The sequence below is a fragment of the Taudactylus pleione genome, unplaced genomic scaffold, assembly GCF_031769625.1.
Source record: "Taudactylus pleione unplaced genomic scaffold, aTauple2 ptg000391l, whole genome shotgun sequence".
Lineage (NCBI taxonomy): Eukaryota > Metazoa > Chordata > Amphibia > Anura > Myobatrachidae > Taudactylus > Taudactylus pleione.
Window position 1 is genome coordinate 6507872 of NW_028284792.1, and position 14066 is coordinate 6521937.

Genomic DNA, 14066 nt, shown 5'->3' on the forward strand with positions numbered 1-14066 from the left:
TAAATTTCTAGTACATATGGCAGTCATCTTTTCCTTTATATGCTGAGATACTTTAAATATATATCTATATATATTCTGTTCAGTTAAATAAGTAGCATGCTGAATTTTTTTATCATAAGGAATATTTACATAGTATTTATCTTTATTTTACATAAGAGTTATTTAACCCATAGATGCCACTTTGTAACTTCTATAATATGCTTTTATCAGGGATGTGAATCATGGGTAGTTCAGTAGCAACTGATGCCCATACCTGCTTTTTAAGCACAGACTGTCACAAAGGCATATATGGACAATAAGGCTCTTCAGGAGTCTGTAAGAAAGGGGTACACAGTATTGTGTTGCTGGCAATCAAAAGTCATTTTCCTCATTTCAGATGCAGCAACAATGATTGAAAAACAATGATTTACATAAGTAAATATGAAATGGATAATAACATCATGTGCATTATATGACATGTGCTGTATATTTGCGTTTCTTTTTTATTATTAAACAGGAGTTCTTAATTATTTAAATCAAAGCACAGTGCATCAGTTAAATACAAGTATTTGCTTCGTCATATCATAAGTCATCTAAAGAAACATATTTAAAGATGCCACTTCCTTTCCACAAGGTTTCTATTAGTCATATAAATACTGAATGGCAAATATTGATTTCCAATATGATTGTAGTGGGTTTATTTGCTTTATCACAATGTCTAACATGAGCAACTGTCCAAATATAATTCAAAGTGGGAAAAAATATATACACAATTGTTTTTATATAGTGCACACATATTACTCAACACTTCTTGTCATTCACATCAGTCCCTGCACCAGTGGAGCTTACAATCCACATTCCCTACCACATGGACAAAAATCAACACTAGGGTTACTATACTTTTCTTTGTCAAAAACAATTAAAACTACCAGTATGTTTTTGGAGTGTAGTTAGATACCAAAGCACCCAGAGGATACCCATGCAGACATGGATAGAACATGTGAACTCCACACATAATAGGCCTTGGTTAGGAATTGAACTCATGGCCATGCAGTAACGCTAACCACTATGCCACCGTGATGTCCAGTAGCTTTATTATCCAATTCATGGTAACACTAAACCTTCATACTACAGTATATGAATTAATATAAAAGCATATGTTACTGTATGCCGGGGATATTTATCAAGAATCATTGTCCAGCAACAGATTTCAATGGACTAAGGAGATAATTTTCTAAAAAGTAGATTAATAAAGAAAATCGCCTAATGAACTGAAATCCTCTTAGTTAATACTAGCTATAATACATACAATACAGTGCTCACAACTACTGCAGGTATCAGATATAAGTGAAATTTGATCTAAAGGCAACCGAGGAAGACAAATGTTTACTCTAGAAATGTAAGATTATGTTTTTCTTTAATACAGAGTTCAGTACAGTCAGAGAAACAAGATTGTGTCAACATTTTTTATTAGTAAATGGACAAAATTCATTTTTGAAATGTGTTTTAAATGGGTTATGTCATTGTGCTACCTCATTAAATGTACTGCATCCATCCGTATATACTGAACTTTAGATTATACTTCCCTTAGATAAACCAAAATCCATGTTGAAATTCAGATGAAACAACAAAACAAGTCATGCACATTACGGAATCCCTTATAATAACCTTATCCTTTCTTTAACACTCAGATGTGTAGTACAGTCAATTGAGTGAATGTCATAGCTAAAGTCGAAGCATCAGAAACCTCTATTAGTAAAGTCATACATATTAAAGGGGAGCCCACAAAATTGTTAAAAACATCCCATGTACTAATTTATAGTAAGAGATGATATATACATTAAATTAGTAAACTGTTTTTTGCCTACAGTATTAAAAACGTCAATACAATTAAGATCAAAATCAGGTATGTAGTATTGTTGTTTTATTTCGGAGGTCAAAAATGTGGCTGATTGATGACTTGAAATGTTGCTTTTTAGTAAATAAAACCCCTTAGTGTTCCTGTTTCTCCTTTACACTGACTAAGTAGGTATGAATATCAAATTCCAGTTGTATAGAATATGAACACAATGTAAATGTTACATATACTTTAGTCACCAAAGGGTCATATGTATCATTATTCTCAAGAGACCTGCAATTTTCAGACTAAACTGTTATATCCAATCATGTTTCAATAATATTTTCTTATAATAATCATAGATTGGGAACAAAGTATTTCAGTTTATTGTATTATGGATTAATAATAATATTTTCCTATAAAAATAATTTAGATCTCAGCAGTTAGGAAGCCAACCTAATGATGATTACACATATACAGTACAAACATAGATTATATTACTGTACATTGAAAAATGTGTATTTTTGGCAGGAGGCTGGTATCCAAAAGATTGGGCAATTTATGGATGGAAGAAGTAAAACACACTCATGTTTCCACAACTGATTTAGGCATTCCCAGTAGTGGCCCAATTCAATTTTGCATTTTTACATGTCTATCATTACTCAAGTAATTGAGCAAAAATATTTTGAAGGTGCGATTGGACTAAGCTCCTACTCTTTAGTCATCCTCTGTCTCGTGACAACATTTCTAACCACTGCATTTTTTGTGACAGATATTGGATTAGGACTAACTTCAAAATGGGCTGGGGTGCTGCTAGGAAAGGTTTCCACAGCTCTCTGTTAAATCTACCCGGTTGCTATAACTTATGTGGAGATGTTTTTAAAAATATTCCACAGACCTTATCTTTCTCAAGCCCATCGGTTTGATATTACATTGTCTGTTGATGACTGAATGGACTATTTTTTGCATTCTCCCTCTGTGTGTTAAGGGGTGTAGCTCCTCCTGGCAGTGTAAGCTGTGACACGCAAAAGAGTGCTCCAAATGTGGGTCTAGAACACTTACCCTACTTTTGCAATATTCCAGATTAGGAAAGGGCATCCTTGCAGAAGGGGAGCCACACTCAATACCTTATTAAAACATGGGAAAGCTTCATTACTGTTCTTAAAAGTCCTATCAAGGGCATATCCAACAGTATTTTAATTCCACTACCTGGTATGGAACAATGTTTGTGACAATGACCTTCCAGGGATCTATAGTTTGGGACCTCCTTTGTTCTGGCTTTCTGTGATGCTCCCAACATGTAATGGATTGCCTGGAGGCCACTTTTAATAAATTATCTTGTAAGTATGTTATATTGTGATACCTTGTGCTGTTTTGAGACAACTTGTCCCTTAGATTATGTTTATACTTTCATGTGTTTGTTACTGACAATCTAGGCATGGACTTTACTATGGAAAAATACATATATATTGTACATCAACTGAGCTTCTATTTTTTTTTATTAGAACCCCACACCTTGCCAATTAAATTAGCTTGATAGGGATCCACAACATAGCTTCCCATGGTTTCTTTTGTTAAGCAGGGTTTTCGGTACTTACATAGAGACATGACTTCACCCTAGAATCTTTGTTAATTGGACCTTGCAGAGCAGTAGAGACTCAAAGCAATAGATGTTAAAGAAAAGCTGCCTGCTGGTTGGAGATTCTATATAGTTTTAAAGAGATGGGGCAAATGGTAGCTTTTAAAAAAAACATGTTTGTTAACACATTCAGGGCTGGATTATAGGCAGGAAATTCACCCAGTTACCCTACACCTTGGGGGTCTCCACACTGCCACAAATATTGGCCGGAACCTGGCCACTGTGGACTGTCCCTATCTGGCTCCTGGCAGCATCACTCAGACAGCACAGAGCACACTCACTAATAGACCCAATCGTGGCTGCTGACTATGAAAACCCCACCCCCTCCCTGACATAATGCTGCAATTCACTGATGTATGGGTAGGGGTGAAAGTGAAGTGCCCTCGCCCATCAGAAAGCTGATGTTGCAGCTGCAACAGGTAAGTGTGCACACTTGCTCATTCTCTTCCTCTTTCTCTCTCCCTACCCTTCTGTCTCTCCCCCTCCTCCCTCTCTCTCCCTTCCTTATTTCTCTTTACCCTCCCTCTTTCCCTCTTCATCTATCTTGCTCTCTGTCTCCCTCCCCCTCTCTCTCCCTTTCTCCCTCCCTACCTTTTTCTCTCCCTACATCCATTTCTCTCTTCCCTTCCTCCCACTCTCTCTGCCTCATTCTCACTCCATGTCCCTCCCTTCCCCCTCTCTCTGTCTCCCTCCCTGTCTCTTCCTCCCTCTCTCACCCTCCCTCCTCACTCTGTTTATCTATCTATATATATTTGTATCTATATATCTATCTATAGCTCTATCTATAAATATATCTATATATCTATCTATATACATCTATCTCAATTTATATATCTATCTTATCTATCTATATATACCCCCACTAAAAATACTGTGTTTGCTCCTAGTAATGTATTAGATCATGTCTCCTTTGCTGCCGGGAGTTGGTTCCCAGCAGTGTCGCCGACATGAAGTAGTATGTTGCGCTTGCCGGTCAGTGGAGAGTCCAGAGACAAGATAAGGGGCATAGAAGTTGCTACGTGAGGCTGTGGCAATTTTATTGATGGGGCCCCCACAACTTAGTTGCCATGGGGCCCTCACAAGCCTTAATCCGGCCCTGAACACATTTGCTATTTACTGATGCTTTCTGTATTTAACTGCTTGATATTTACACATCATTTTGCTTTTTGCGCATGTATGAACAGGATTTATTAGTTTGGAATTTTTTAATTATTCTTTACAAGGTGATTGGGAGACTAAAAAACACATAACTATATGAAGACAGCAACTATCCTTAGGTGTTGAGTTTGAATGATGCTTGCCAAAAATAGAAAAGTTACCATTATAAAAAATAACAATTTAGAAATCCTACAAATACAAAAACTCCATCAAGTGTTAAATAATGTAAAACTTTGGATTTTGTGGCAATTACAATATTTTAAAATGTCCACAGAGTAATATACTGTACATTGTCAATTTGTTGCACATACTGTATATTAAAATTTCAAAGGTTTCTCCTATCATACTTACTATATTGCATAACAACAAACCTATACTATTTTGAAACTCCAACACCTACAATCATTGAACAACTGCAGCTGTAGCATTAATGAAAAATACTGACTACGCTTGTTAAAAAATGATAGCATGTTGGCTTCTGCCCAGCAGGTGGAGCAGCAGCCTTTTCATTATATTGTCTCTGTAGGTCAGTAGTCAGACATGTCCTAATATGCACTTGAGTGTAGGCCATATAATTAATGAAGTCATTGTTGAGCTTGCTGTGTCATTCTGTCTCGAGCACTACTGTATTATGCCAGATACGGCTTGTATGCTTTTCCAAACATATACATGCATCCTATGTGCTTACAGTATGCGAAGAATGTCGTGTAGCATTTGTTTAATAAAAGAATACAACAGAGCTAGAATACGAAACATTTTCAAACATTGCATAATATAGCATACATAAATAATTTAGTCATTTTTCTAATTACTATCCATTGATTTTCCTACAAGTTTGTCAATGTTCTTTAAAATGCCACATACAGCAATATATTTTTAAAAATTTGCATGTGTCACTGTTTACAATATTACTACCAGAGAGAAACCTATATAATAAAATAATAATAATAATAATAATAATAATAATAACAATAACATAATATATAATATCATTTCAAACTACTAAGGTTAAATTATATTTACAATTATTTAGTGACAGCTTCTGTACTTTTTTAAGCTTTGTACAAGTGTGCTTGGTTTTAGCCTTGAAAGAGCAGGATGTCGGCATTTGCTGAGACAGATATTTGAATAGGGAAAGGAAAGGCGCTAGATGTAATGAGGGTGTGAAAGTTTAACATATGGTATTATTAAAGTGATATAAATTAAAGAAGAGGGCACATATTTAGTAGAGAGGAGCAGTTTGGTTTTGGCTCGGTTAAGTTTGGATCTGAAAACCAAATTTTATTGGCTATCCGGCTAGCACGTGTTTTGGATAGTCAATAAGACAAATCTGAACTTGCACTAATTTGGCAAAACCCAAAAGTAGTTGAATTTTAGAGATGGAGGTTTTGGGATCTTGTAATATGCATTTAATGGCATTTTTTATGACTCTATGTTGCACAAGTGCATTTCTAGGTGCATACATATTTAGATAAACAGTTGGCAGCTTCCCTAATGACCTAAGAAACAGCACTAAATCTTCAGTGTGCTTTAATAAAGAGTAATGCATTCCAGTTACAATTTTGGAAGCACATTAAACAAAGATACCTATAGTGACCCAAATGTTTTTTTTCTAAGTTTTTAATCTAGTCCATTATTTTATTGTTCCACTGCCTCCATAATTCAGTGTCTAGCAATGTCTAATATAATTTAATGAAGATAGATATTAAGATAGATAAGTATTTTACTTTCCTGGATCTAGGAAATCCTCACAGACTGGTGTACCTGTGCTGATTAGTTACTATGCAAACAAACTGTAAAATTAGATTTATTATCTCAGATATCAATCACACTGTCCTGACTCCAGGAGAGTATCAATGCCTCCTGTATCCCAGAAAAGAGTGCAGTCTGTGGACTTGATGACATAACTTGAGCTGAATTGCATTATCATAGTCTAGCCCCAACCTTAAAATGCAGTGAATTATGGTACTGTACACTGGGTGGCAGGACCATGATAGCATGATTCAATACAATGCACCCCCTGCCCCTCCCAACTGAGCCTTCCATTTCAAGATCTCTCAGGAGCCCTGGGTAAGATGTAGGCAAGCAAGATATACAATTGTTTGCTTCTTTATCATTTTTTATATACCACAAGCACTATTTAAAACATACTTTTTTCAACAGCTAACGTAAAATAGCCTTGGAAATGGATTAAAGTTTGTAATCATTCATGAGCCTGTTGACCTGGAGTCATACAGAACAATGGAATAGATGTATTGTGATCTTTCTACCATGAGTACTATGGAAAACTAGACAGTATTTTGTAGTCCAACTTCTTTAAACCAAGTTTATAAACCAAGTCTGAATGTTCATATGCTTTAGCAGCTTGTAAAAAGCAAGCCATCTTTAGTCCAAGGTCTGATGTTTGCCAACTCAGGGAACATATAAAATGTAAGCCTGCTCTCTCTCCACCCTCTGTACAGTATGTATACTGCTCTCCATGTACGTTTCTGTTTTCCTTGTGAGCTTCTTATTTAATAGCTTGTTTTGTGTTGTAGGGCACAAATTATGAATTCTCACAGGACACCATTAATGACTTTACTATGCAGTGTGGCCAAAAAGGTAAGTAAATATGTTGGCTTTTCCATTCCACTGTAAATTCCTTTACATTGTAAGTTCCATAAATAACCCAAGAAGTAAAAGTACTTTATTCACTTGTGCAAATTTCAAGGATGGTGTGTAGACATTCATAATGTCTACACACAAATGTTGGCAGTTATGATGTTGACATTGTACAATGTCAACATTCTGCAAGGACCAGAGGGTTACGGTTAGGCTGTGGCAGTGGAGGGTTAGTGTGAGGCTATAGGAGGTGAGATTTAAGCACTAGGGGGAGGGTTTGGATTAGGTAGTGGGAGGGGATATTAGGGTTAGGCACTAACAAGAGGGTTAGGGATACTCCCCACCAGAACCGCTGCAGGATGATGTGGAAGGCACCATGACGTCACCTCCAGACCCGGAAGACACTGCTGGACCCGGTTAGTACCTGATAGACAAACAGGAATGTGTTGCTGACATTATAATGATGTCAACATTAATACAGCCATTATGCTAATTTACTGTATTGGAAGTGTCTCTGAATTGTAACTCTCACAGGCAGGATCCTCTCTCCCTTATGTCTCATGGCTGCCTACCTTGTATGCCCCCGATGTTACATCTTATGACTCTTCTTCCTTTTGATCATTAACATACATGAAATTTATATTTGTAGCCGTACTTGCTCATGACTATCCATGTATGTGTCATAATGATTAATTGTTTTCATGTATCTGTAATCAAATTTATTGATTTAATATTATTATGTTTATTGCATTCATTTATGTGAAATCTGTATGAATTGCTGACACTACGGAATCTGTGGTTCCTGATAAATAAAATATAATGACGACGATGGGTCAATAAGCAATTAGACATTCAGAATCAGCTAGATAGCACTGGTGATATTCAGAATCATCATTGCGTATGTTAGCACCAGCTCTCCAGAACCCAAAAGAGATACATCTTCTAATAAGCATATGTGCGTATGAGTCCACATCTATACGAGTTGACTTTATGCAATACGTGCCCGAACTGTACTCTTCTGTTTTTGCCTTCCCCTTCCCTGTTCCACCATATTAGGCAAATAAATGATATGAAATAAATATGGATGTATGCATTTGTATTTTGTTTGCTCGTGGGCAATGTGAAAATGCAGTTGTTACTACCCAAATAAAAAAAAAAAACCCAGAAACATGTTCAACTCTAAATGAGCGTGTTCAGCATTTCACAACACAATCTGTGTATTTATTTCAAAGTTTCCTGTTATGTAAATAAAATTATTTAAGAAAGATTCTTCAGCAAATTATTTAACAAATAATTATATGAACTCTCGACTTTAGAAAGGCATGACTTTTAGCATAATTATTAAAATGGTGTTCGCTACCTGAATTGTACACATAGGGGTATATTTACTTTAAGTGTGGGTTTTTACAATTCTAGCTATTATCATCTAGAATGTGGTAGATAAATGTTAAGTAGAATCTGATTGGTTGCTATGGGCAACAACTCCACTTTAGTAAATATACCTCATAGAGTACATAGCAGGCATAGCTATTCACACAGAACAATTAATTTGCACTATGATAAGTAATTCTTACTTTTCAGTTAAACTATCAGCCTAAAGCTTATAATTCTATTTATAAAATTGTGATTATTTGAGATCTCTAATGATTTCAAGCTGCAAGATACTAAAATAAGTGATAATCTGTGACCTTGTAAATGTTTACAACAACCCTATAAACTGAGGATGGTAATTTCCATTCCAACTTAAATTGCAATATTTGGTGTACAGTATAAATTTATTTTGATAATGGATAAGCTTAAACAAAGGCTCTAATTTATTATTTTCGTACTGGTGCTTAACAACACTTGTGAGCTTAGTAATTATTTATGCAATATTTTGATATACTCAGTCATGGTTAGGATTGATGTTTTGGAGCATTAGCCCAACAGGTCAAGTGTGCGTGCTGTACTGTGTGCGCATGTGTGTGAGTGTGTGTGTGTGTGTGTGTGTGTGTGTATGTATGTATATATATTTTTTATATAGGTGGGTTATATCTAGATAGATAGACACTAGGCACACCAATAATTCTGCTTGACTAACCATGCAGCACTAGCACAGTAACAATATGAATAAACACTAATGGTGTGATTAGTGTAATGCAATCCAGTGTATCCTCACTTCAAGTAGTGCTGTTTGGTGCCTTTTATCTAAATAAGAAGCACCACAATTAAAAGTCTGTACATACCTGTAAAATATGAATTATGTGGCACCAACAATCCTTGTTTGCACAGATGTAGGCATGATGTAAATTAATGTGATATCAATTTCCATCATGTCTACATCTGTGCAAACAATAATTGTTGGTGCCCCATATTTCATATTTTAGTCTGAATAACTATATTAAAAATTAAATATATTCATCTGGAGAGTAAAGACAAACATAAGGACAATGAGACCAAAGACATACAATGTGTGACAATGGGATAAAAGAAACTCTCATTGTTTACAATCTTCACACCTAAGTCCTCTCTAAATGCTAGCACAGTTGTAAAGCTTTTAAATAAAAAAAAATAACATCTAGAAAGTCGTAGATTACCACACAAATAAAGTGACTCAATTGCTTTAAAGTTTTTGTTTTTTTCAAAATTGATATTCCTGCCAGTCCTTTCCCTCCCACGGCTGCTTTCTGAACAAATGTCCATTAGCAGTTAGCACCCTGCTTATGTTCTACAAAATCACATACAATTAGTGGATTGTTGTTGTTTTTTAATTATTTATTGTCTGAGACAAAAAAAAATAATCTATATAGTCTACAATGCTTTTGTGCATAAAGTATGCAAAGATATCTTTTATTATATTGCCACTACTGTACATTCATACTATGCAGCATAGAAGTGAAAATTAAAATCAAAATAGATTGAATGCCAAATGTAATGAGTAGAAATAAGCAATAACCAGCAGGTTCTGCCATTGAATTCTTACTTTGTGAGCACAGTTGTAACCACTCAATATATTTCTTTATGTTCTTCCAAGGAATACTGCCACTTTTTTTCAATCAAAAGAACAATTCTGATGTTTGCGGACTAAGAATAGCTAGTTACCTTGTGGAAATTGAAACTAGCAGTAGAACGTTTAAGCTGAATATACATATTTGTTCCCCCAGTAAGCCAAATATAGTTTATATTTAAAACATGTACCGGTATTTAGTTTATACTTGAAAAAGGAAAACATACCTGAAAAACACAATCTGCTTATTGCAGACATTACTTCTGCACAACCTTAACAACAAACACAATAAAAATCGATTGAGAAGCACAAAATTACTGATGCACAGTCCAAAATCTGCATTGGTCCCAGTGTGTGCTTTCATTTGCACAAGTTTCTGCTTAAAGACATAGGATTGAGGGGAATGATGGAGGCTTTTGCAAAGAAGCACGTGGGTGTATAGTCTGGGGGCAGTTGGTCTCAGTGAGAGTGTGCTTTCCAGAACTCCCCCACAGTACAGAGTATGAGCACTGGTACTGTATGCCTCAATTTGGAGAGCACTGCAAAAATTTGATTTTTTTTTTAATTACAGTTAGATTTAAGGCGGAGAGGGCAGATTTTTAGGAACATGTGTTGTGCAGAGGATTAAACATCATTTACACTCCATATACTGTAAGCAATTCTCTTCAGCTCAGATTTGGCAGGCTTCAGGTATTATCCTATACTTTAATGGGACATATTTTGCATTTCCATGTTGCACTTCGTACAAGAAATGCATTTCTAGGAACAGTCTGAGCAATGTAATAAAAAGCTTCATATGCACAGTGTGATATTTCCTCGCTGTCATGATTTAATTATGCCATAAGTCTAAACCAAGCAGTATTTTAGGAGATAAACTGAAATGCACATTTAATGAAAGAGATGATACTAAAGCATTAAGAGGTTGAACTTTTGATTTGATGGTTACAATTTTTCACAGTGCATTCCTCCAAATTTGCTACCTTTTGGCACAGTTAGGTATACACAGGGTTGGACTGGCCCAGAGGGGTATAGGGGAAATCCCCGGTGGGCCCCACTGCCTGTGGGTCCACCCCCTCCTCTAGGTGTCAGGTTTCAGACCCCAAATTATAAATTGTTACACTATTAGACATTCAGTTACCTGGTGGAGCAGGACCACTGATTAACAAGGGGGCTTAGTTCACCTCTATAGAATCTACACCAAGATTTGCCTAATGGCAGGCCACACACCCTCTGAATCTACACCAAGATTTGCCTAATGGCAGGCCACACACCCTCTGAATCTACACCAAGATTTGCCTAATGGCAGGCCACACACCCTCTGAATCTACACCAAGATTTGCCTAATGGCAGGCCACACCCCCTCTGGTGGATAACCACTCCCCTTAAGCATGAGCCCTTACCACTGATTATCCCGGTGGGCCCTTCATGCTCCAGTCCGACACTGTGTATACATCCAGTTTGTGATGCTAACCCAAGTACATAAAGTAGTCATACACTCTGATGTGTGCTGGGCGATCCATTCAGTGGTGCAAAAGCAAGATGCACTTAGTAAATGATTGAGGTCTACATAAAAACCTATCATGACAACTCAATGTAAATATATTCTTATATTTGTAGAATAATCATTTATAATGCAAGTCTAGGATTGAAAAATAGAGAATACAATTGTCTTCCAGCTTCCAATATAGAACACCATGAAATGTCAGATTTGAATAGGTAGTCATACAAAGTGATAATTCAAAGCAATGCTTGCTTATGGTATGAAAGTACAGTAAGTATGGCTTTGGCTCTCCTAAAGTTATTACATGGACAAATGGTAGCTAGTTCAAGGATTTTTTTTTCATGAGCATTGCATTATCACACTGAAGGGTCTAGTACACTACTGTCCACCAACCAGCAATACAAACAGAACTAACGGCAAACACATTGGTCAAAGCATTAGCTGGATAATTTTGTCAATAACATCTAGTCAATGTCTCCAAATTGGATTTACTCCAAATCTTTTGTGCCATTGTTATTATTGCTTTAATCATTATAGAAACAAATGTATTTAATTACATAAAAACAATGTTATTTTCAAAATTGTAATTATTGAATGACCAGATTGTTATACTAATCCAAACTATGCATCTATTTCCAATGTCTGCAAAGAGATTTAACTCAGAAGGGCAAACACCAAATTTCATTAGAGTAGCTTACAGTATATACATAGTAAAATTGTGGATTGCTGTGTGGACATAAATTGAGGTGTGGACATAAATAGCACATGGAATAATTGTATGAGCTATTAAACACAATGTTTCCTTGGTTGCCATTGGCCATTTTAAAACAGCTTAGTGCAAAATCTAAATTGATGTAATCTGAAACATAGTTGGTGCAGCTAGAATGGATAATTCTGTCAGGGTAGATATTAATACTTACACAGTTAAACACCATTCACATTTTATCTGTCAATGTTCATAGGCATCTGTGCACAAATTCAGCACGGTGATGTTATCACTTAACTTTGAAGTAATAATTCAGAACTCCTGTGGGTTTATTGCATTAGGAAACAAAACCGTTAAAGCATTAAGACAGCCCTTTTTTGTATCCCTGCCGAGAAGGTTCAATTGTTCCGTACATCACTTCAGAACTGCTGGCCTTGTACGGGATGCAGAACAGTTCTTCTCGCAGCAGTTACCATTAAATATTCATTAAGAAAAATGTTCACCTAGGCATGCGCATGCATGGTTCATTTTGTTCACAGTGTTATGGTGAAAGACCTACTCCATGCCACTCCGAAGAATCTGATTGGCTGCAATCAACATGACGCTTATAATAAAGGCCATGGCAAATGCACATATAAGGCTCTTCCGTACGCAGGTTTGCCTGTTCTGCTTCTGGGAATGTACTGAAAAAAAAAAGAGTAAATTTGGCATTAGTAAGCAATAAAGGAGTACATCTAATTTACATACCTAAATCCATTTACATAGAAATTTAATAATGCAGTTTTACGGGTTGGATGGGCACTAAAACATTGGAAAATAAAGTACGGACATTTTCAAATGGGGCTGCACTATGTACAGTACTTGGACATAAATGCAGATCTCTGCCTGTATTTAGAGTTGGCGATACCTTTGCAGCCGCACCACCCCTATAAAGCTGCATTTGAAAGTAGCTGTTATCACTATCAGCATGCAATTGCACCAGTCATATACTTGGAGCAAGAGATTAGTCTGAAATCAGATGGATCTTTGCATATGACCGTAGGGCGAGACTCAGACCCGCCCGCAAGCGCATTGCGCTTGCAAGCGGGTCGATGGTGGCCCAGTGCGCATGCGCGAGCCCCGGAGCGAGCGCAAAAAGCACTCGCTCCAGGACTCACTACAAAAGGGGCGGCTGTCGATGTTGATCGACAGCTCGCCCCGTTTTATAGGCGTGGCCGGGGGGTGGCTTCACAAACGGAGGCGTTCCCAAGTGAACACCTGCCATTTGTGGGCGGCGCCACTGACATCACCAGTGATGTCAGTGAGAGAGCTTCCGGCTCTATTAGAGCCAGAAGCTCTCTGGGGCTTGCGGCCACGAGACCCTACCACAAGGGTCTCGTCGCAAGCCCGATGGTCGCGATGGTCAAGGCCGCTCGCAATAGCTGTGTGGGTGGTCAACCACAGCTATGCGAGCGGCCAGGAGGCGCAACAATAAAAAAAGGCGCCCGCCCTGATTCAGAGGGAGTGCTCGCTTTTTGCGAGCGCCTCTGAATCAGGCCCATATGGTAGTTCTACCAGTTTGTGTAATGTTATTTGGCTAGATGTGCAAAATAGACCCAAAGGTAATTGTTGCTAATATAATACCAACAGATGTGTCTTCATACACCATATTTACTAAAG

The 14066-nt window shown here is 37.0% G+C and overlaps 1 protein-coding gene across 2 annotated transcripts in view; it reads right to left on the reverse strand.

Moving 5' to 3' along the window:
* Positions 1-12782: 12782 nt before the first annotated feature.
* The window catches only part of CALN1 (calneuron 1), a 384359-nt gene continuing 383075 nt past the window's right edge, over positions 12783-14066 (reverse strand). For both annotated transcript variants that reach the window (XM_088445859.1, XM_088445858.1), the window contains exon 6: positions 12783-13090. In XM_088445859.1, the coding sequence (XP_088301985.1) occupies positions 12963-13090 (128 nt within the window). In that variant the 3' untranslated portion in view covers positions 12783-12962. The remainder of the gene's footprint in view (positions 13091-14066) is intronic.